The 22,463-nt window shown below is 57.1% G+C and overlaps 1 protein-coding gene across 1 annotated transcript in view; it reads left to right on the top strand.

Moving 5' to 3' along the window:
• The first annotated feature begins 4,333 nt into the window (after positions 1-4,333).
• Positions 4,334-22,463, top strand: part of KIF19 (kinesin family member 19) — a 29,652-nt gene continuing 11,522 nt past the window's right edge. Inside the window, exons 1-7 of the mRNA XM_038372373.2 lie at positions 4,334-4,892; positions 8,515-8,595; positions 17,954-18,064; positions 19,001-19,088; positions 19,477-19,613; positions 21,151-21,276; positions 21,825-22,019. Of these exons, the coding sequence (XP_038228301.1) occupies positions 4,854-4,892; positions 8,515-8,595; positions 17,954-18,064; positions 19,001-19,088; positions 19,477-19,613; positions 21,151-21,276; positions 21,825-22,019 (777 nt within the window). The 5' untranslated portion in view covers positions 4,334-4,853. The remainder of the gene's footprint in view (positions 4,893-8,514; positions 8,596-17,953; positions 18,065-19,000; positions 19,089-19,476; positions 19,614-21,150; positions 21,277-21,824; positions 22,020-22,463) is intronic.

The raw sequence follows: 22,463 nt of genomic DNA, 5'->3' as shown, positions 1-22,463 counted from the left end.
GCAGCAGCTGCTGGAGGTCTGTGCCTTGTTCTGTTCCGCCTGCTTTCCTTCACCCACCTGCCCACAGGAGCATGGGACGTTCCCCTTCCGCTCAGAAAGCAGGGGTTTTATGACATGACAAAAGGCCAAAAAGTCCTGGCCAAACACTTGGCTCCTCTCTGTCCCACCATGCATCCTGCAGCCACTGCACCAGCTTGTCTGGCCTCGCAATCCCAGCTGGGGCAACCTGTCTAGTCTGTTGAGGTTCCCCTGTGACACTCATCCACGTGCGATCTGCTTGGGTCATGGAACTGATTGGCCTGTTCCAAAGCCACAGGCACACTTGCGAATCTCCTGCTGACAGCAAAGGGGCCAGGTGCTGGAATACTCCCCGAGGAGGGGGTACGAGGATGCACCGTGTGTGTATGTGTTTGGCTGCAGGCATGCACTTGGCCCAGAGAAGCAGGGACTGAGTGGCTGTGTAGCAGCAGCAGGAAGATGATCATGGCAGAAGCAAAACCCCCTTGGATAAATGCATGTGCACTGCTTCGGTAATTTACAGACATGGCTAGAAACATCAGCCGGGGAGGGGGGAGACTGCTGCACATTCATGGCTGTAACATCAATCTGATCCGGGCAGGATCTGCTGCTCGGTGGGGAGAGCTCAGAGCTGCGGAGCGCCCACGTGCATTGCCCTGCAGAACGGCCTTTCCAGTGTCTTGCAGCTGGGAAAGTGAAAGCAGCTCTCCGAGCCGCTCACCCAGCCCGGGAGCTGCATGAGAAAGCAGGAGAGGCTTGCTCAGCAAGCTGGGGCTTTTCCGCTGCCTGCACTGCACGTTTTTGTACAAAGCCCCTTCTCCATGTGGCCTCTCAGGCAGGTCAGTATAATCATCCCCTTTGTACAGATGGGGAAACTGAGGCACTGGGTGAGGGAGTGACTCACCCAGAGCCAGGAATAGAATCCAGGAGTCCTGACTGCATCTGGTAGAGCAGGCTCTGTCCCTCAGTAGCCCTGACCCCTAGCTCCTTCCCCAGAGAGTGGAAATCCCTCCTGCCCCACACCTGTTCCCGTCTGCGTGTTGTTTTTGCTATTTCAGTATTTATTCTCTCTGTCACCGTAGCCCCCAGATAGTCCAGTCGTGGAGCAGGACCCAGTGCACTAGGTGCTGAACAAACACAGAACAAAGTCAATCCCTGCCCCAAGGAGCAGACGAGAGGCACCCGATGGAGAAAGACTAACAGGGAACACAAGGAAACAGTGAGACAGTATGTCGGTCAGCATGAGAGGCTGTGGTCTCCACACACCAGCTCCCCAGCTGTTACCCACTGTTCGTTCTAGGCATCATGGCAAAGGAGAGTTTTAAGGAGGCAGCTGAAGGCAGATAATGAGGTCAGTCTTGCAGGTGTTCGCAGGAAGCGTCTCCCAAGCACGAGGTGCAGCAGAGGAGAAAGCACAAAGGGGCTTGTTTGAAAACATATCAAGTGGCAACAGAGGCTAGCCTCAGGAGGCAATCAGAGATGGAGATCGACCTTGCGATGCTGAATGAGAGCTGCTCGGTCGGTGGGAATGGGCTGGGAAGAGCCTTGAAAGTGAAGACTTGTAGTTTATATTTGATGCGCTAGAGCAGTGGTTCCCAACCAGGGATACGCATACCCTGGATGTACACAGAGGTCTGCCGGGGGTACATCATCTCCTCTAGATAGTTGCCTAGTTTTACAACAGGCTACATAAAAAGCACCAATGCAGTCAGTTCAAACTTAAATTTCATACAGACAATGACTTGTTTATACTGTTCTATATACTATACACTGAAATGAAAGTACAGTGTTTGTATTCCACTGGATTTATTTTATAATTCTCTGGTAGAAAGGAGAAAGTCAGTGATTTGTCAGTAACAGTGAGGCGGTGACACTTTTGTATTTTTGTGTCTGATTTAGTAAGCACGCAGTTTTGAAGTGAGGTAAAACTTGGCATCTGCTAGACAAATCAGACTCCTGAAAGGGAGACGAGAGTCCGGAAAGGTTGAGAGCCGCTGTGCTAGAGAAGGGCGAGCTGGTGGAGGGGCTCCATGGTCCAAGCGCCAGGCTAGGGACGGGATCGCTGCAGCAGCCTTGTGAAGGGAGACGAGCAGGGAGATGGCACTTGTTGAGGCCAGAGGAAAGGAGGCTGTGGAGCTTGAGAGGCTACGAGCCTGGCGAGGGCTCGAGTGCGCGGATGGACAGGGAAAGCTGTATCTCTGCAGAAAGAATCTGCAAGGTCTAGAGGGAGACCATCCCTCCACCAGTTTCTCAGCCGTTAGCCCAATCTCCCCAGTGTGGATTCTCCCTACCCTCACCCACCCATGACGAACCCCTCCCCCTGCTTGCCGCTAGCCTGAGGGGAAGGGTCTGGCCCCACAGCTGGGAAAGGAGACAAGGCTAAGAAGGGAGAAGGGAGGGTCCTCAACCCTCCCCAGCAAAGCTGTGCACCCCTAGGGAATATGCTAGTTCCCAGCCCCCGGGCCTTTGCTAGTGTCATAGGTAGTGCGGTGCAGGGTAGGTGGCAGCCAGGACTCCTGGGTTCTACACTGAGCTCTGTCTCTCTCTCTCTCTCTCTGGCCTTGGACATGTCATTTCCCCTCCTTTTGCCTCACTTTCTCGCTCTGTAAAGGGGGGATGATGCTGAGGTTGTGAGGTCAAATTCCCGCTCCAATGCCAGGCGCCCTAGAAACCCAACGGCACTTTGGGGTGACTGAGCAGAGATGAGAGTGTGCTGCTGGGTGCATGGAACACCCCTGCGATGCAGCCAGCTCTGGGGTGGAATGAGGCACACAGCAACCCAATCCAACAGTCAGAAGGCAGGAAGTGAAGAGTCCTTTTCCGATGGAGGGTGCCGGGGAAGTTAGGTTAGTAGCATGTAATGTCCAGAGAGAGATTTGGACAGGATCCCTCCTTTTGATAGATGTGCTCGGGGATCTTTGATTCCTTCAAGAGCCAGGGCTCAATTTTCCATCAAATCCAGATACTGCGTGTATTTGCTGCTTGGGAAACCAACCAAGTGATTTTATAGGTCGCCTGCTGTCCCACAAACGCCGATCTAAGCCCCACAGCCCTGCCCACATCCGTCTGAGCCTGACAACCAGCTTCACAAGAGGCCACCGTTTTCTGCTAAAATAGACACCTTTAACAAAGCTGCACATTAATCCTCAGTCACTACCACAGGACACTCTGGTGCCACTCAAATCCCCCAGCGCCTCCTACCGTCTTGTCCAACTGGGGCTCTGCATAGGAACAGCTGCTGCCTCCTTCCGAGTCTGAAACTGCCTGGTACATCTGGATTCCGGCTGGGCTGTGTTCTTCCAAGCTATTGATTAAATCCTGGTGATTATTTATAGCATCTTTCCGTTCTGTTTCCCCACGTTGCACGGACGCTGGCTGGTGGGGCTCAAAGAAAGGGTGTTAAGTGGTGAATGTGACTTGCACAACGCTCACGTTTACATCTCACGATAAAAGTCTGTCACGGTGCTGGGCCAAGAACTGGGAATGAAACTTAAGAGGAGAGTCCTCCGAGAGAGAGAGAGAGAGAGAGAGAGAGGAATGCTGTCCCCATTACCCACACATGCTGTCCCCCTACTCTCACTCTCTCGAGATGTGTCTACACTGTAAGCTTACTCCATACTCTTACTCCTTTTTTCAGCCCTAAGTTGTGTCTACACTGGAAGCTGCTTTGTGACTTTTACACATTTTTTTAGCCCAACCCCCTGTTCATCCCCGACAGTCCCCACACATAAACCTTCCCTAGCGGTCTTAACCTAGAAGGACCTCAGCTGGGCGAGCAAGCACAGGTTCAAAGCACGCCAAACAACAGGTGTCTCTCTTTAAAGGTGCGTCTACACTGCACCAATCTTGCCGCAGCGTGGGGCATGCACACGCTGCACCTTCCCCAGCACGGACATCAATAGCTGTGCAGATGGTGAGGCATGGCGTAGGCCAGTGAAGACACGCCTGAACCCTGCGCATGTGTCCCCTACACGGCCAAGCGGTGCCTCCCCTATGGACACTGCTGAACCAGCATAGTCTCCCTCTGCCTGCCCACAGCCGGAGCCTTCACTGGGGCGAGTTGCTCCCCACTGCAGCGTGGACCCAGCCTGCTGTGCACGCCTCTTACACGCCGTCACCAGCAGACACGGCCTGGGTTGCAGCGAGAGTGTAGACACCACACCCAGGCACTTCCCACAAAGCCACGCTTCGTGCCCCGCGCCACGCTTGCTGGGTAGATGCAGTTCACATGCCCAGCTCCCCATGGCAGAGCTGCATGGCGCGCACACACACGCATGCACACGCACGCACACACACCCCTATACCTGCCGCCAGAGGGCGACTGAGCGAAGCAGAGCCCAGCCCAGCTGCTTGTGTGCTACTGTGTCAACAGGAGCCTGCTGCGCGGTGGTTGTTGTGTACAGTTTAAAGATCTCCAGGGGACCCGGCGAGATCCCGCAGGCAGCAAAAGCAGCTGGGCAGAGTTGGGCTGGCCCTCCTGAGCACAGCCTGGTCAGCTGGAGTGAGAGGCAGCCAGGGCCAGAGCTCCCCAAAGGGAGCAGGAATGCTGCACCCCAGCCCTTTGTGGCTCTGTAGCCTTCCGGGGGGCCAAGAGGACAAAAGGCCCTAAGCCCGTGGATGGGAAAAGGGCAGGCAGGGCTGGTGTCGTCCCTGCAACCCGCCTCCCCCTTTTGTCTCTGGGAGGATTAGCCTAAGTCTCAGGTTGTTTAGGAAACAGCGGATGCAAGTGACAGGTCTGTGGAGGGGGGAGTGGCGTGTGCAGGGTCCTGAGAGCCATGCCTGTGGCAGCTGCTGCTGGCCCTCCCCTCTAGACCCTCTGTGCACCTGCCAGGATCATGAAGGAGGTGAAGGAGTCCAGAGACCAGCAACTCACGGTAAGTTGTTCTTTTCTGTCACTTGATTCGTGCTCAGCGTGGGAGGGGGGACTGGCTGCCAACTGTGCCCAGTGATGCCCGGCGGGCACACATCGGGAACCCAGGGAGAGTGGGGAATTCCCCTTCGCGCTGCTAGCTAGTATGTGCTGGTTAATGATGCTCATGTCCTGTCTGGCAGGGTGAAAAGGGCTGGGTGGCTGGTCAGAACGGGAGCAAAAGCTGGAGTTTGGATGTTGGCCTCAGCGCCTGGGAGGCTGGGCGCTAGTCACTTGTCTTCCCTTGCCCCCTGCTCAGTCCAGAAATGCCCTGGATCCATTGGGTCAAGTCACTGTAAGTGTCTCTAGCTGCATTTGTATGTAAGGACGGGGCTGCAGCCAGCCCTCTGTCCCCACGCTCGTTCCTAGCTGGGCAGGTTCTCTGGGAACCTGTAGTAAAAGTGCCTTTGTTGATTGAAACAATACCGGTGTTGTGCACAGTGACTACCTGAATGTGAGCTGGGGAAAGAGTGTGTGTACACCTGGGTAACACCTGTGTGTGTGTGTGTGTGTGTGTGTGTGTGTGTGTAACCCTCTGGAGCTCTTACACACCTGGAATAAAGCCACACAGTGTAGTCAGGAGGTGCTACAGACCTCCACTGTGTAAGTGTGGTGGTGTGCACGTATATGCAAAATAATGTGTGTATGTGGCTAATATAGTTTGTGTGCATACTATACTAATATATATTAGTTTGTGAGTGTATTAAAGTACTTGTTATAGCCTCCTAAGGACTGGATTTTGCAGCCTTTGTCCTCCTACAGTTTGCTGTCATGAATTGCAGCAGCATTACACACACACAAATCAAATGATGATGCCAATATTTTTAAAGGAACTGTTTACTGGAGAGCAGTAAAACTGTCTTCTAAAAAATCTCAGCGCCTCTCCAGATTTCCTGTTTTACTGTCAGAACAGAAGGAGAAAGATACTGCAGATCCAAGAATGTAAGAGGAACAATAAGAGCCCAATCCCAGATGATACAAGGTGTCCTCAACTTCCTTTGGGGGCAACTTGTGGGATCTGTGGCTAAGCAGTGCACATTGTAAAGTGTGCTTTGGATGCTGTATCGTGTGTGTGTGTGTGTGTGTGTGTGTGTGTGTGTGTGTGTGTGTGAGAAAGAGTAGCAAATGCTGGGTGTGCAGTGTGTAGGCACGTGTGTGTGTGTGAGTGAAGAGCAAATGCTGGCTGTGCGGTGTGGGTGTGGGTGTGTGTGGGTGTGCAGTGTGTAAGCGCTCATGCCCCGGAGTGTAATCTCCCATAGTGCATAATGATATGGCTGGACTTTTATCTCAGTGCTCTTATGACCAGCCCCAGCCCCGTCTTGGTTTATATGTAGCCACCAGCCCCTCTGTGGGGATAGGCAATGTCCATTGTAAGGTTAAGTTGGAGTGTCTCTGAGTAAGCCTGTCAGTGTCAATAACCCACAGGTCCATTTGAACTGCGGGGTTGTGATGCTGCCTAATAGCAGGGCTCAGGTGACGCTCCCCACACAATTCCCACATGTGCCGATGTGCGTTAGTGCCTGGAAAGATGCTATTTATTGATCTGTTCATGCAAGAGATTCTGGTCAGCGACGCGGCCCACCAATCGTGCTCTCACACTGATGCTTCATTAACAATAGACAATTTTGAAGTGCCCAACTCAACTTGGCCTTTGCTAGGAAGCCAGGCCTGGTGTGGGGGGTGACACTCACGTCTGCAGTATTTGCTACAAATGAGTCCAAAGACCTCGGTTTTTGGCTCTAGCTACTCAAGCTTCCGCTGCGGGTTGGGTTCTGCCAGTTTTACAGTGGGGAGCCTATCGGGTGGTTTGGGATAAGAGAGAAGTAGAAGTTAGGGTTGGAGACTGCCAAATTGCAGAGGAGTCTGGGAAATTGTAGTTGCTCGTGCGAGAGAGTTCAAGGTAAGTTGGAAGCAGAGCATTCTGGGAAGGTATAAGTTAGTAAGGCCGTGCCCCAGGGTTGGGTTCCTGGTTTGTGAGTTGTTCAAGCAGGGTTTCTAAAGAGGGTTGTTGAGAATCATGAATGTTTTATTGAAATGCTTCGGTGCTGGCAGTATGGGAAGGATGCTGGTACAGATGTTCACATAAATAAAGTGCAGTGGAAAGAGACAATGCAGCAGTGGTGGAGACAGAATGAGGGTAAAGGACAGATTCATATTAATTGGTAGTATCATGAAGTAGAAAAGGAGCAGTTTTGCTAAATTGCAAGTGAGCGCCAATTAACATCCAAAGGATCCGGTGAGGCTCTGGGATTATAAGACTGTACTTCACACTGTTGTCAGTGGACTGACCCCATTGATAGACTATTTCATCGCTGAGAGGACGTATAACTGTAGAATTATGTACATGGAAATTGCATGCCTGTTTGCTTCGTGGATCATTTTTTAAAATAAATTTGGTTGGCTCATTCCTGGTGGTTCTCTATGACCTAAATGTTCTGTGATCGCCCTAGAGGCTCAGATTTGAAAGCTAAATTGGGTTTTATTGCATCTTTAGCTTTAAAAACCTAATATTAATTGGGAACGTTTCAATGTGAAGGATACAAAAGGTTACAAATCCGGGTGTGTTGCCACTGGGTGATGAAGATCTTGGCGCGGTGTCCTGGCATACAGACAGCACCTGGCAGATTGCGGGCATTTCCAGGGCTCACATACCCACTAGTACTTGAATTGACCCCTTCCGAAATATAGGGCTTCTCTCCTTAGTGCCCATGCCTCACCCCCATTAGCACCAGTGATGAGTGGGGGCCCAGAACTGAGCCCTATGTCTCATGGCACTTGGCTTTGGACTTTCTGGGTGGGACTCAGCCTCTTCCCAAGCTCCTGGTCCCTTTGTAGGGAATGTGACCATTATAGAGACTCTCCCCCAGACAGGCAGTGGACCCACTCAGCTGTGAAACACACACTGGGTAAATGAAGCGAAGTAGGGAATCGATGCCACAGTGTCTGGGGAGCTGGTCTGGACATGGCTGCACCAGGAATCACTAACCGTCAGCAGCTTTGCTCTCACAGACCAAACCTTTTTGCAAATCCCAAGCACACCTTGGGCTGATGGATCAAACAGCTAGCTGGGAGCTTCGCTAATTGATGGATTTGATAAGCTTTTTGCAACCCAGACCTTCCAGCGGCTGGCCAGGCAGTGAAGAGCTCAGGGTTAGAGGGAGGGAAAAGCCCCTCTGTGGACAGACTGGCTGAAGCTATCCCTTTAAACTTGGCAACAGGGCTGGTGTGTGCAGCCGGAGTCACCGATCTGCTCCCAGCGGTGTTTTCTTTCTTCCAGGAAAAAGCTGTAATTGCTGGGTGCGTGGCCATCAGGGAGGGCACGCCGGGGCCTCTGCACTGCCTCGTTAGAAAGGTGATGCCTCAGGTGAGGCGTGGGGTGGGGAATGGACATCGGCAGCAAAGTCGCTGTGCCAGGTGGGCGGCTCGCACTCAGCCAGCTTCCTAAGTGCTAGGAACTTTTGGAGACACTCTGTGCCAGGCTGGCACCATGGCTCACGTGCAGGTGCCGATTCCCCGTCTCTTCTGCCTTCCCTCCACCGGCTCCGTTCGCCGCCCATGTCTCTCACCCTCTCTTCACTCTCTTCCAGGTGGCCCTTCGGATCCGGCCGATCAGCATGGTGGAGCTGGAGGAAGGAGCTACTCTCATAGCTCATAAAGTGGATGAACAGGTATGGCAGGAGCATTCTGGGCAGGTGGGCGAGCGGGGGGCTTGCTGGCATCGTGTGTCGGGGACATCGCTCTGGCAGATCCAAGTTCAAATCCTGCCTCAGGTCTGAGTAAGTGGCTGTGATTTTGGTGCATTTTGTCAAAGCCCCCGGTGTCCAGTCTAAAGAGAAATGAATCTAGAAGATGGTCTCGCTGGGGGGCTGCAGGTCAGGATTCAGGGGCATTGGCAGAGCTGTGTGTGGAGAGCACAGGGCTGGGCTAGCAAGGAGGGGCCTGCAAGCTAAGAATGAGGTGCATTGGCAGAGCAGCATACAGAGGAAGCTCGCGCTGGCCTTTCCTGCATTAGGTGTGACTGGAAGATATGTGGCAGTGTCTCTCTTGAAATCCTCTTGCTAAGGATTGTGATGGGAGACGGGAATGCAACAAGCAAAATCTTCCAGGAGCTCTTTCTCTCAATGCCCTTTAAAAAGCAAAGAGCAAGGTGTTTTCATGCCGTTACACTTGGTTTCCTTTGTTCCTAGTTTTGCATTGAATCACCTGCTTCCCAAGGTGCTAGGGAAGTGCAGGTAGAATTGTACCTGCTAGGCCCATGTGCCCACAAAGAATGCTCCTGCTGGGAATCTGAATTTGGCTGGCCTGCCCAGCACTCCAGCAGCCCCCCACCCTCTAAGGGGCCATTGGCCTTAATTAGGGGACATTCTGGCTTTCCTTTAAATCCAAACCAAACGGTAAAACCTCCTCCCTTGGGACTGCCCAAGAAGAAGCGTTTTTAAATGCACACTGGGGACCCTCGCCCCCGGATGTGGCAAATGGCCTTGGAGCGCTACAGTTCCCGCTCCCGGTTGTCAGTTGCAGCCTGTCTCAATTCCCGCTCGTGCTCTCCGCAGCTCGCTGAGCTGGAGCGTGGATGGAAGGGCGGCCGTGTGGATGAGGCACTGGGCTGGGATTCTGGAGATGGGGGCCTGATTCACTACATCTCTCTAGGCCCCAATTCCCAATCTGCAAAAGTGGGGCCGTTATCTTTCCTTGGGCGCACCGTCGTCTGGTTAGTGCATGAGCTCTTCAGGGCCTGGCCTGTCTCTCACTGTGTGTTCGTGCCACGCCCAGCACCGCAGGTTGTGGGGGTCCCACCGTGTGGGAATGCAGGATGCAAAAGATAAAGGAAAATGTCCCGTGCTAGGTTCAGTGAGGATTCTTTCAAACCTGGCCAATCACTCACCCGGATCAGTCACACTTCAGATCAGCCTCCTGCCCCCAGAAGCTACTGAGCCAAAAACTAAGCACTGAAAGGGAGGGAAAACAAAACCCAACCCCAGAATCAATCTCTACCTTCCCTGGGTGACGGGAGTGGTGGGGAGCCAGCTGAGAAAAGGTTAACAGCTGCATCATCCTTTTCCCCCTTCTTAAGCCTTGCGTGTCCTTAGGAGATAGCTCGGGTAGCCCACCCGTTGCTCTCAGGAGACCAGGTATTCTCTGGTTTGTTGTTGTAGGGTTCATCATAAACACCAGGTTGCCCCTGCTGGTTTGTTGTTGTAGGTCGCGTGTGAGCCCCAGGCCTGCCCGTGCTGGTTTGTTAATGGAGGGTTGCTCATGGCACTGAAGCTGCTCTTTAGTGTAAGAAACTCTTGGAACAAACTCCCTGGATCTGGCCCTTGGCTGAGGGTCTGGGTCTATCAACCTGTCCCCCGGCGCTGTCTGATCCTGGCTGCCTTTGGCTTCTCCTCGCCCCATTCCATTATCGATCCAGCTCTATTAACAGCTGCTAAGCACTGGGGCCGGGTTACCGCTCGCCAGCCCCAGTACGGCCTCACATCAAGAGCAAATTAAGCTGTGTTTATTAGCAGGATATTTTTACTCCCCTCGAGCAATTATGGGAAGAGCAGGCGGCCGTGAGCTCAGGGCTGTCTCTGCCATCTGTGTTTACCTGGGCTGAACGCGGTATTAGGAGTCTCTCCAGGAGGGTGGTAACTGGCTGGGCTGGAAGCAGAGCTGCTTCTGGGCAGCTGGGCCCAAGGCCACCAGGTGGGGAGCAGGGCAGACCAGGCCCCCCTTCGAGATGCAGCCGGATTGCAGGGGAGGGGAGAGCTGTCTGTCAGAGCCAGGAGGGGACAATGGAAGTTCTGTTTCACAAAGGATTTGGGGTTTCAACATCTGCCTTCGCTCTGTATTGGAGCAAAGCCCCGAAAAGTCCCAAAGCCTCTGTGAAGGGAAATTCACTTGGGGGCAATTGAAACGTTTGGGTTTGACAAAATAGCAGCGGTTTGTCTGGCTTTTAGCTTCGCTTCAAAAGCACACCGTTGTATTCTCTTCTGCAACCCATTTCTGAAGGAAATGGGTTGCAGAAGGGAATACAACGGTGTGAAATGCTTTGTTCCAAAAAGGCTGCAATGGGACATTTCAGAACTCCACCCACCCACCCTCCCATCTGACGCAAAATGAAATTCCAGCAAAATCAACCTGATGTCCCAAGTGCGGTGGAACATGGCTCCATTGGCATTTCCACTCCAGCTCTGTGGTCTGGATGTGTTACCAGTGCCTGAGTGAGGGCCTGGCTGATGCCCAGACTATGGGGACAGGGAAGGGGTGGTTACACAGCTTGCAGGGTAGGTTGGCAGGCTCCAGACGAACAGGTTTTAGAGGTAATGCCCCACTGAGATGCAAGGGCCGTCCCCGCTCTAAGCGACTGCCTTAGACTCCCTGCAGACGTCACTGCATCAGTTACACCCTGCTCATGTTTTCACAGGGCAAGACACTTCCTGTGGTCCCGCTGTATCTGGCAGCCGGTGCCCTCAGCCTTACCCAGGCCCTGGGTGTCAGATGAGAATGGGGCGGAAGGCGGGTGCCTTGGGGCTGTGCTGGGAGAGGCGTGTTCCCTGTCGCACTCTCATGCCATCCCCAGGCCCATCTTCCCCTCTAAGCTTCCTGCCTTTCTTTCCCCTTCCTTCGTTCCCTTCTTCGCAGCAATGGGAGGTAGGAATGTCCCCCAAGGCTTCTTCTCCCCCAGCTCCCAGAGCAAAACAGGATGACTCCGTATTGAACAAGCACTCCGGTTCTCATGTATGGAGTCCTCTGGACAGTGTCTGGTCTGTTCACACACACATGGTGCACCAGGCAGGCAGGGGTGGGGTCTGTCCTAGACAGCCCCAGAGCTGGAGGAGTGGCGAGTTGTCCAGGGCTGGAACAGCAGGGGCTGCTGCAAGTGAGAAGAGAGGTGACCTGGCATGTTAGGGCCCCACATCCCAGGGTGATGGCAGAGCTAAGCTGGGGGAGCCCAGGCCTGGGATAGGAGGAGATGCGGCGGGTCTGGGATCAAGGTGCCAGTATAACTGAGTTCACTAGCGAGGAGGAAAAAGTGCCCCGCACTGACCTCCAAGGAGTGCCCGCCCCTTGCTTCGCTGGGATGCCAAATCCACAGCCTCCCCTTCTGGGCCTCTTTGGCTGATTTTCTTCCCCTGGTAAAACCGAGAACAAAGTCCAGGCCAAGGGAAGCAGCCATCCTGTGCCCGTGGCTCTGCCCGCGCCATGCGGGGCATCAGGGTGGGGGGTGTTGGCCACTCCTGTGTGTATGTATGGGGCTGGGAGGTCAGACACAAGCCGCTTCTCTGGGTTGCCTTGGATAGCAGGTGCACCCTCCCCCAGGTGCACAGGGGCTGGCGTGGGCCCCGCTTCAGCCAGGGGACAATGCTATCTCAGACGTGCACTAGCATGGTTTATCGGAGCACCTAGTCGCCGTGGCAACGAGTGTGCGCAGGCGGGGGGGGCGGGGGTCAACGCTGGCTCCAAGCAATAGAACTTCTGGAGACAAATGCAGCTGCCACGTCAGGGCCTGGGGGCAGAGTGGGGGGGGGGGTGGAAACAAGGATGCCAGGGACTGGGGGTGTGGACAGGATCTCTCCTGATCCCAGCACCTGGGCACGGGGGCTACGGGGGCTTCCTTGCAGCCTGTCTGATCCTGCCTCCGCCGTCCCCATGGTGTCAGGAATCTCTCCTGGCCAGCCCTGCCCTTGCTAGTTTCTGCGTGAGCCCATTCTGTTGGGGAGCCAGTGTGCGGGGCCCTGTCGCTGCCCTGTGCTGGAGGACAGGGGGCGGGTAGCAGGACTTCTTTCTGATCTTCGTATTTATAATGCAAACATGGATTTTATCTAACAAAAACCAGTGCCAGCCGCCCTGGGAGACCCTACAATAACAAACCAGCATGTGTAGCCCTGCCCTTATGGGAGACCCTTCAATAACAAACCAGCGTGCATAGCTTTTCCCTTAGGGGAGAACCTACAATAACAAACCTGTGTGTGTGTAGCTCGGCCCTTATGGGAGACCCTACAATACCAAAACAGCGTGTGTAGCCCTACCTTTATGGGAGACCCTACAATACCAAAACAGCGTGTGTAGCCCTACCTTTATGGGAGACCCTACAATACCAAAGCAGAGCGGGATGCTACGGGTGCCCTAGAAGCACTTGCAATAGAAGGAATGCCAGGGGGTGGGGTGGGGTGGGGTGGGGAGTGATGTTAACCCCTGTCTGGTGACCTGGCACCCAGTAAGTGGCTCTGGCACAGGGGATGCCCATAGCCCGGGGTGGGGGGGGGCACTCTGTTTCTCACCTAGGAGATGCTGGTGAGGATGGAAGTAGGACAGGTGCGGTGGAATGACGCACCCCGCTCCCGCCGGGGTAGGGTTACACACAGACACCAGCCTGCCAGCCCGGCACTTGGGAAAGGTCAAAATCTGCATTGAAATGGGAGACGGGGAGAAGGCAGTGGGAGGGGGGGAGGGGGTAGCGCTGCGGTGGCTGTGTCCCCCCCCATATCCTCGCTGGGGGGAAGGGGCTGGAAGAAGTGTCTGGGGAAGGGCCGAGGACTGGTGGGGAGGGAGCAGCTATTGGCCAGGAGGTCTGGTGGATCCAGCCCTTCCCTCCCTGGTGTGCCATGGCCAAGGGGGAGAGTCGGGGAGAGCACCCCCCGCCAGGGTGAACAGCCCCCCACCCCGACTCCCTGTTGGGGGCAGCGAGAGTGTGTGGGGAGCCCCCACTGGCCCCCGTGGGGCAGCGCTCCCTGCTTGTCCCCCCTGTGGAGGGCACCTTGCTGGCGCTGCCCCACCCTCGGCCTGAGTGGCACAGAGCCGCTTTTGTGTGTCGCTGGCCCACAGAGGACTGCGATCAAAGGCCCGGATTGGCGCAGGGGAGGATAGTTGGATTCTCTTGGCACCGCGCACAAAGCGCTCGTTAAGGGCCGGCCCTGGCCCCGGGAACAATGCCCCGATTCAGGAGGCACAACGGGAGAGCAGCCTCTCCCTGCAGCTCATCCCTCCTGTGCCACTGTCCCTCGGCTGGCCTGCAAAACCGCCGGGGCAGTACTGGCTCACCCAGGCCTGGCAGCCAGCACAGGGCGAACGTCCTGACTGCAGCCCGTCCACCGCACGCTCTGCCCTGTCCCTCAGCCTCCTGCATTTCCCACCGCTGTCCCCGCAGGAGTCAGTCTGCAGGGAACAGAGCCTCAGTGGGTATCAGTCGGGGCAGCTCCATCGGCCTGCTGGAGACCCCAGCTGGGAATCTGGCCCAAAGTGTTTTATCCTGGGTTGTACTGGTCACCCACGCCCCCAACCCCAAGCACATGTACTGTCTCCCCGCAGCTTGTGAGCTTGATGGGCCATCCCCCACACCTGAGGGGGAACGTACTCGCAAGACCCCTGTATCTTCTGCTGCCATCTCTTGGTTGCCTTGGCAATGGTCTTAGCACGGATACAGCAAGCCCTTTGTAAGAATGAGCTGGGGCTTGTTAGTACCTGGGACTCCCCGAACGTGCTGTATGTATGCGCTTACTTTAGGGTTGTTAACCTCTGGACCTTGCTGCAGCAGGATATCCTGGAAGCTGAGGGAGGCCCTAGTGGCTAGAGCACTGAACTGGGTTCTAATCCCATTTTGACACCTCTCCTCCCGCTGGGTGACCTTGGGCACGTCACTGCATCTCTTTGTGCCCCAGATTCCATCTGTAAAATGGCCTGAAATATCGGCCTCCTTTGTAAGGTGCCCTGAGATTAACTGATGACAAGCGCCAGAGAAGAGCTAGGGGTTGTGCTTTTCTGTGACTAGCCCTGGCATATGCCAGGATGCTGGTGAGGATGCTAGTGACAGCTTAAGGGCACCATCAGATCAGCTGCTGGGGTTCCAGAGCTGTCCCCATCCCCTGTGCAGCACTGCAGAGCTGGGTGTGTTTTCTGGGGGCTTAGGGCTTCCTCTGAAATATCCTGCACCAACACTGGGGAGATCGGCCCACTGCCTGGGATGGCCAGGGGGTGGGATGCCAGGCTGGTGGTCCATTGGCCAGGCTCCTTCCCTGCTGTGCACATGTGCCTTGCCTGGCTGGGTTGGTGGCTGCTGATCATATTACACTGAGCCCTGGCCAAGAGGCTCTGAGGATGGTTTTGTTCTCTCCTTGCTCTGAAACCCAACCTGAGCCTTGTTCCCACCAGTTCAAAGAGGAACCTGATGCCAGGCAGCAGCACACGGGGCCAGGGGGCTGTTTGGGCCAAACACGGCAGCACTGGGGGGTGCGGCTGCAATTCCAGTGGAACTAGGGTGACCAGACGTCCCGATTTTATAGGGACAGTCCTGATATTCAGGGCTTTTTCTTATATAGGCACCTATTACTCCCCACCCCCGTCCCGATTAATCACATATGCTGTCTGGTTACCCTAAGCAGAACCACCCCCTGAGCTGGACCTGGGGTGATAGCCACTGAGCTTGCAGGGCTTCCCTGGCCCTTGGCCTCCAGCATTTCCCAGATGCCACTGTGGTGGTGCATGCAAGTGGAGTGGATTCCTAGAACCATCCTACTCCAGGGATCCCTGGATCCCCCCATCCCCTTTCATTTCCTCCTTATTTCAGTGCTCTGGCTGGTCTGCCTCGCTGGGCTCCCCACAGTGGACCCAGGCACAGCTGGGTCCCCGAGGCCACCCCCTCCAGAGCCAGCCTCCGCCTTCCCAGCCTGGCTGAAGAGCAGCTTATCTTGTCCTGTGGGGCCTCAACAAACAGCCAGGTGCCTTGTGAATGGGGAGGGATGTCCCAGCAGCAAGTGTGGGCCTGTCCTCTCCACCGCAGCGCTGGGCCGCGCCCAGGAGCAAGAGCAGGGGCCAGCAGTGCTCACAGAGGACAAAGGAAGATAAATGTTTCCCTGGCGGGGGCCTGGGGCTGAGTGGGTGAAGAACACTGGGTAACGCACAGAGCCTGCAGCCCCTGGCACTCGCTTCGGGGAGCAGCTGCCCTGGTCTCTCTGGATTCTCGTGCTGGACCAGAGATCCCAGCTCTGCCACCTCTCACCCCTCACCCCTCCGGCTCACACACCTTGCTGGTGTCCCTCAGTCCTGACCTTGCACCCTCCAGCCCCAGCTCTGTTGGGGACCCACAGCCCCCCGCAATCCCCGCCCTTGTTCTCCTCTGCATGCTGCCATCTGGAAAGCGGAACTGCTGCTCCGGGGCCCTGACTTGGTTCCACCACCCAGCTGTAGCCGTGTCTCCCCAGCTGACACCTGAGACCCAGCTAGTCTTTAAATAAAGGCCACTCTGGCAAACCTAATCTCCTGAGCTCCCCTGAGAGAGCAGCTGTGACATTAGTCTGTGGGCCTAGTTCCCGAGTGACCCCAGCTTTCAAAAGGGCCATTCGGGAGCAGGGAGGTCACTGGCTAGTGTTCCCTGGGGCATGTGGAAACGGTCTCCTTTTGGATCTACCTTCTCCATTTGTCCCTGCCCAGGGGAGAGGCCAAAGCAGAGGTCGGTCCCTGCTAGACAATCTGTGCCCCGTACAAGCCGGCAGAGATCTCCCTGCCCCATCTCGCTGCTCATTGCTCCCTGGAGTGCAGCTGAGCTCCAGTTTAGCACTGTCTAATTGCCAGCCGAGCCCCCAGGGGCCAGCCTGTCTCACATCTCGGAATCAGGTCAGTTATTAAAAGGCTGCAAACCCTGAGCCCCCAGGGGAGGATAGCAGCAAACAAGGAGACTGAGAGAGAGAAGGGCCGGAGCCATGCCAGGGTCGGGGGCAAGACAGAGCCAGGAGCTGTACCAGCATGGGGGGCATGATGGAGCTGGGAGTTGTGCTAGGTTGGGGGGGTGATGGAGCAGTGAACCATGCCAGGGCAGAGGGGGCATGATGGAGCTTGAAGCCATGCCTGGGGGTGGGGAGGGGGAGTAATGTAGCCATGCCAGGGCAGGGGACATGGCAGGCCTGGGAGCTGAACCAGGGCAGGGGGTAATGGAGCCATGCCAGGGCAGGACGGGGCGTGATGGAGCTGGAAGCCATGCCTGGGGGGCTGTGTGTGTGGAGGGGGGGTGATGGAGCCATGCCAGGGCAGGGGGTGATGGAGCCATGCCAGGGCAGGGGGCATGGCAGAGCTGGGAGCTGAACCAGGGCAGGGGGTGATGGAGCCATGCCAGGGCACAGGGCGTGATGGAGCTGGCTGTCACCTGGCGCTCCCCTGATGTCAGCAGTGATGCTGGCTGGGGAATGTTCAGCAGAACAGATCCCTCTCGGAAAACACCTTCTTGACTAAACCAATTTTTTTTTTTTTTTTTTTTGCAAACTCGTGTCTGTTTTGACAAAAAATACATTTTGGAAAATGGTGGGGAGAAGCTGTGACCAAAGCAGCCCATCCTGCTTTGCCAGGGCTGGAACCAGAGCTTCCATGGTTTGTTTTCAAAAGGACGTTTCATTTAGAAAGTGGCTGTGTTTTATATATAAACCAATTTTAACATTAAAACATGGCCAATATGGAAACAAACCATTTGGACTGACCCCAAATTGGGGCAGTGCCACTTCCCAGGCCACGCAGCTGCCAGCTGGCACCGAGTGTCTGTGCCCCCAGCACCCTTCGATTGGGTTTTGGAGCTGCCCAGCTGGCCCCTCCTGGCTCCGTCCCTCGGTGTGCGGCCTCGGGGTGTCTCAGCCTGTTGGGGAGCCTCTTGGTTCAGGGACTCTCCAGGAGGTGCAATCCCGGCACCACAGGGAGCTGCTTACCCCCCAGAGAGCGGAATGGCCCCCTGCCCTCACCGGTCTCCCTGAGAGATGGCCTGTCTCTACCCAGCCTGGTCAGTGGGGCAGGCTGGGGGGGCTGTCCTCAGAGTCCTAATGGAGGTTCATTTTGCTGCCACCCTGTTGCAGAAGGTGTATGGCAGCCCAGTGCATGCTGCAGCCCAGGTGCCAGCTATGCCATCCCTCATCCCCCCGATTGCTGCACCGGGACACATGGCTTCCCAAGGAGAGTGGGGGTCGCAGCGTGTGGGGCAAGTGGGCCTGATCCTAGGGCTGCCCAGGAAAGAAGGCTGGCACATGGCCACGCCCTGCTGACCTCTGGCACTTGGTGTCCTGACAGATAGTGGTGCTCATGGATCCCATGGAGGACCCCGAGGACATCCTGCGAGCCAACCGCTCCCGCGAGAAATCCTACGTCTTCGACGTGGCCTTCGACTTCACGGCAACTCAGGTGAGGAGCTGGGCCCCTGGAATCCTGCCAGGCTCCAAACCCTTTGTATGGGCCACCCAGCCCTGAGCCTGGAGGATTGGGGGGTCCTCGGTGGGGGGTCTTGCTATCCCAGCATCCTCGGCCCCCACCCTGCCCCCTCCCCATCTGCACGACACAGTGGCTATGGCAGCAGGTGCTCAATGGTGGCCAGGCAGCGGGGCTGGGCCAGGCCGGGCCCTGGGTCTGGTTTCAGCAGCTCCATTTCATGCTAATGTCCACAATACGCTGACACTGGGGAGGCTGCCCCCATCAAATGCCCCCTGCTTCCTTCTAACAACCAAGACAAGCGGGGGCAGGGAGAGCGTGGGGAGGTACTGTGCATCCCCTTTCCTCCAGTGCCCGGAGACCCGCCCTTCAGCAGGTTTCTGAGCCCCTCGTTGGCCCCGGGTGGCAGGGAAGGAAATTGAAACTCATCTAGTGGATGGAATCAGAGCTGTCCAGCTGTGTGTCAGCAGCCCTATACTGCTCCCTGTTAGTGGTGATTCTCCTGCACCTTGGGTGTCAGGAGCCAGGGCATGGAGCACAGGAGGGTCTGAGCTCTGTCCTTGCGCGCTGGGTGAGCACAGATCTGTCCCAGCACACCAGGCCGTGTGGGATCGAGGGGGATGCCGGGAGGGTTAGGGTGGTGGCTGCATGCGGGTGGGTGAGTGGAGCAGAGGAAAGGTCAGTAACGGTGGCTGGACAGCTGGGGAGGGGCCTGGGACCCGGGGGGAGGCTGGTTGGTACATGCGTGCCCCACATTTTCAGTTGAGGGGGGTTGGTCCAAAGGTAATTGCCTTGGTGTTGTGGACGGGGGAGATGACAGGACACGGGGGGGTGGGGAGAGAATCCTGACATGTCTGTCTGCGCCGCCTCCCCACCCGGGGCCTGTCACCCTCCCGTGCTCTCCGGCTGCAGGAGATGGTCTATCGCGCTACCACCAAAGGCCTGATCGAAGGTGTCATCTCCGGGTACAACGCAACCGTCTTTGCCTATGGCCCCACCGGTAAGGGCCACCCCACGCTGGGAATGCTTGCCCGCAGGGGCCAGGGCAGGGAGCCAAACGGGGCAGGGAGATACCCGCACCTCTGGCCAAGAAGATAATGTTTCGGCCTCGCCACCAGGGTAGCGGGAGGGCAGGGTCTGGGAGGGACCCAGGGCCTGCAAACCCCCAGCCCTGGCACTAAGGAGTCGGCTCAGAGCCACAAAGGGGAGGGTGCAGCATGAAGCAGGTGTCCGCGGGGGATGCCTGCGAGCCACTGGTGGCCGGGTCCCCATCCCCACCCCACCCAGCACAGACCCACAGGGGATGCCCTGTCCCCTCCCCGCCTAGCACAGACCCATGGGGTCCCCTGCCCCGCAGAGAGCCTTGACTGCCTTCCTGCTGCCCCCAGGCTGCGGGAAGACGTACACCATGCTGGGCACAGACCACGAGCCCGGCATCTACGCACGCACCCTCCATGATCTGTTCAGAGCCATTGAGGAGACCAGCGATGACATGGAGTATGAGGTGTCTATGTCCTACCTTGAGGTAAGGCCCAAGTGTGTAAGGACAGGCAGGTTGTGTGTTTGGTGCTCATACAGGTTGTGTCTGTATAGTGAGTGTGTATGGACAGATTGGTTCTGTGTTTGGTGCTCTTGCAGGGTATGTCTGTGTAGTGTGTGTGTGTGTGTGTGTGTGTGTATGGCTAGGTAGGTTGTGTGTGTATGGTGTGTGTGGTGCTCATACAGGGTGTATCTGTAGTGTGTGTGTGTGTGTGTGTGTGCGTGCGTGCGTGTGTATGGACAAGTGGGTTGTGTGTGTATGGTGTCTGTGGTGCTGATACAGGGTGTGTTGTATAGTGTGTGTGGACAGGCGGGTTGGGTCTGTGTGGTGCTCATAGTGTGTGTTGTATAGTATGTGTGTGCACACGTGTGTACAGACAGGCAGGTGGGGTGTGTAACGTGCATTCGTGTGTATGGTCTGGGAGGTGCCAGGGACTGCAGGGACTTGGCTTCCCCTTTCCCCAGCTCACGCGGAGTCCCCGGGGTCGCTCCACCGTCTCTGCCCGTCTCGGTCGCCGGCTTTGTGGTCCAGCGAGCACCCGCTCTGTGCCCAGCGGGCAGATAATCGCCCTGGTAACGCGCGGGGACTCTGCCGCCAGCTCGCTGCCTGTATGGGCTAGTACAATATTGACACACGCAGCCAGGCTGCCGGGGAGGAACCACCCACAAAGACTCCCTGGGAGCCAGGCAACGGGGCCGGGGTGGCCGAGAGGATAAATATCCGGGAGTGGGGCATGGGCAGGGACCGGGGGCGTCCAGCTCCCTCGTGCAGCCGGGACCCAGCCCAGTCCTGCCGCGGGCCTGGTCCAGAGGGACAGGGCTGAGGGCAGCGTGCCAGCTCCTGGAACCTCATGGCAGGGCTGCTAAGGGGTAGTGCTACGGGGCAGGGTGGGGAGCAGCTGCTGGGCCTGAGGGAGCTCACAGGTGCCAAGGAGCAGAGGACCCTCATGTTCCTTCTCTGAGCTCTTCAGCCCCTAGTGGTCTGGGGGGCTGGGAGCCAGATCCAGGCCTGGGGCCCTGGGGTCTCTAAACCATCAGCACTCGCCAGCCGCTGTCAGTGTCCAGACAAGACTCTGCCCAGAGTCAGGGCAGGAACCCGACAGCTGCCAACGCCCAGCGGAGGGGGATTGGCCCTTCCCTGCATATCGGCTGCATTTCCCTGCTGCCGCCTGGCACTCTGCCTGGCCCCCCAAAGGCGGGGGTGTCCTTGGCTTGGGGGAAGGTGAGGCCCCTCCTTGGCATGTTCCACGCTGGCCCCCATTGTGGGCACTGGCATGACGGGGCTTGATCCCTAGAGCCAGGCAGCCAGGGCTGATGGGGAGCGAAGCCAGGCTGACTGTGGAGGGTGCATTGGGCTCCCTGGTGATCTGCTGCAGGGAGTGGCCAGCCCAGATGGATGGGGTGGGGCAAAATGTCATGCCAGCCTCCTGCAGCTCACCCCTGCCCGTGGCCAAAGACATAGAGGGGGGTTGTTTGGCTGCCGCTTTCCCTCCCCCGTGCCAACCCCCTCCCGCTGCGACTAGATCTACAACGAGATGATCCGGGACCTGCTCAACCCATCGCTGGGCTTCCTGGAGCTGCGGGAGGACGCCAAGGGAGTGATCCAGGTGGCGGGGATCACGGAAGTCTCCACCATCAACGCCAAGGAGGTGAGCTTGGGGCACAGACCCCGGCACGACTTTCAATCCTGCAGCTCCCCTGTCTCCAGCCCCCCCTACACACAGCCTCTCCTGGCCCCGAGCATAGGAGCCTAGAGACTTGCCCCATGCCTGGATGCCAGGCCAACGGAGCTGGGTCTGGAGTAGCCGTGGTTTGGCTGTTGGCCATGAGTGCCCTGCCCGGCAGTCCCCTCCTCCGAGTCCTGTCAGCGTGCTGTCCCAGCGCGGCCCTACAGCCCTCCCCTCTCCTGGCACCGTGCTGAAGTGACATCCTGCGAAGGGGGGCCACAAAACCCAGGGACACTGTTAGGGCACTGGTGGGGCGTGTACTGACCCGGCGCGGCAGGCTGGGGGGTGAAGGGGAACGAACATCGAGGGACACAGGCTGTATGTGCTGCAGGGGTGCCCAGCGGAGATGCGAAGCTGCCATGTGCAGCGGGGTGCTGGAGGAAGTGGGTGGTGGAGGGACTGGCTGTGTCCCACTCTGCCCCCTCTCAACCCCGCTCCCATCACCCTCCTGCCCCCTTGCCGCCCCGCAGGTCATGCAGCTGCTGCTGAAGGGGAACAAGCAGAGGATGCAGGAGCCCACGGCCGCCAACCAGACGTCGTCGCGGTCCCATGCTGTGCTTCAGGTCACCGTCCGCCAGAAGCCCCGCATCAGGAACATCATGCAGGAGGTGCGGGTGGGGCGGCTCTTCATGATCGACCTGGCTGGCTCCGAGAGGGCATCTCAGGTACGGGGAGGGGGTTCCGGGGGGGCAGCCCAGCGGTGCCAGCAGCCGGTTGGTGCACAGGGGAAAACACTTCCATGCACCATGGGGTAGAGGGGCAACAGGAGGGTGAATGTACAGCAACGTGGGCACGTGCCGGGGGCAGGCTCTCAAGTGGGGTGGAGAGGCTCAGTCTGGGTGCTGCAGCAGGTTTTGTTGGAGACATGGCAGTAGCGTGATGCTTTGAGGGGACGTGGCCTCCTGATCTGGGCATGGGGCCGGGAGCCAGGACGGCGCGGTTCTAATCCCAGTGCCGCTGCAGCCTGGCTGTGGGGCTGCGGTCGAGCCATGTCCTCTTGCTGCGACTGTGAGACAGGGCCGGGGACCCTGCTTTGGGAGCTGGGGCTTTGCAGATCCCAGCGAGGGGGTCACTGAGGCCAGGAGACAGGCTCCGACATGATCAGTCTC

This window comes from Dermochelys coriacea, chromosome 14 (assembly GCF_009764565.3).
Source record: "Dermochelys coriacea isolate rDerCor1 chromosome 14, rDerCor1.pri.v4, whole genome shotgun sequence".
NCBI lineage: Eukaryota > Metazoa > Chordata > Testudines > Dermochelyidae > Dermochelys > Dermochelys coriacea.
Note: the sequence above shows the minus strand (reverse complement) of the source record. Positions and strands in the feature narration are given on the sequence as shown.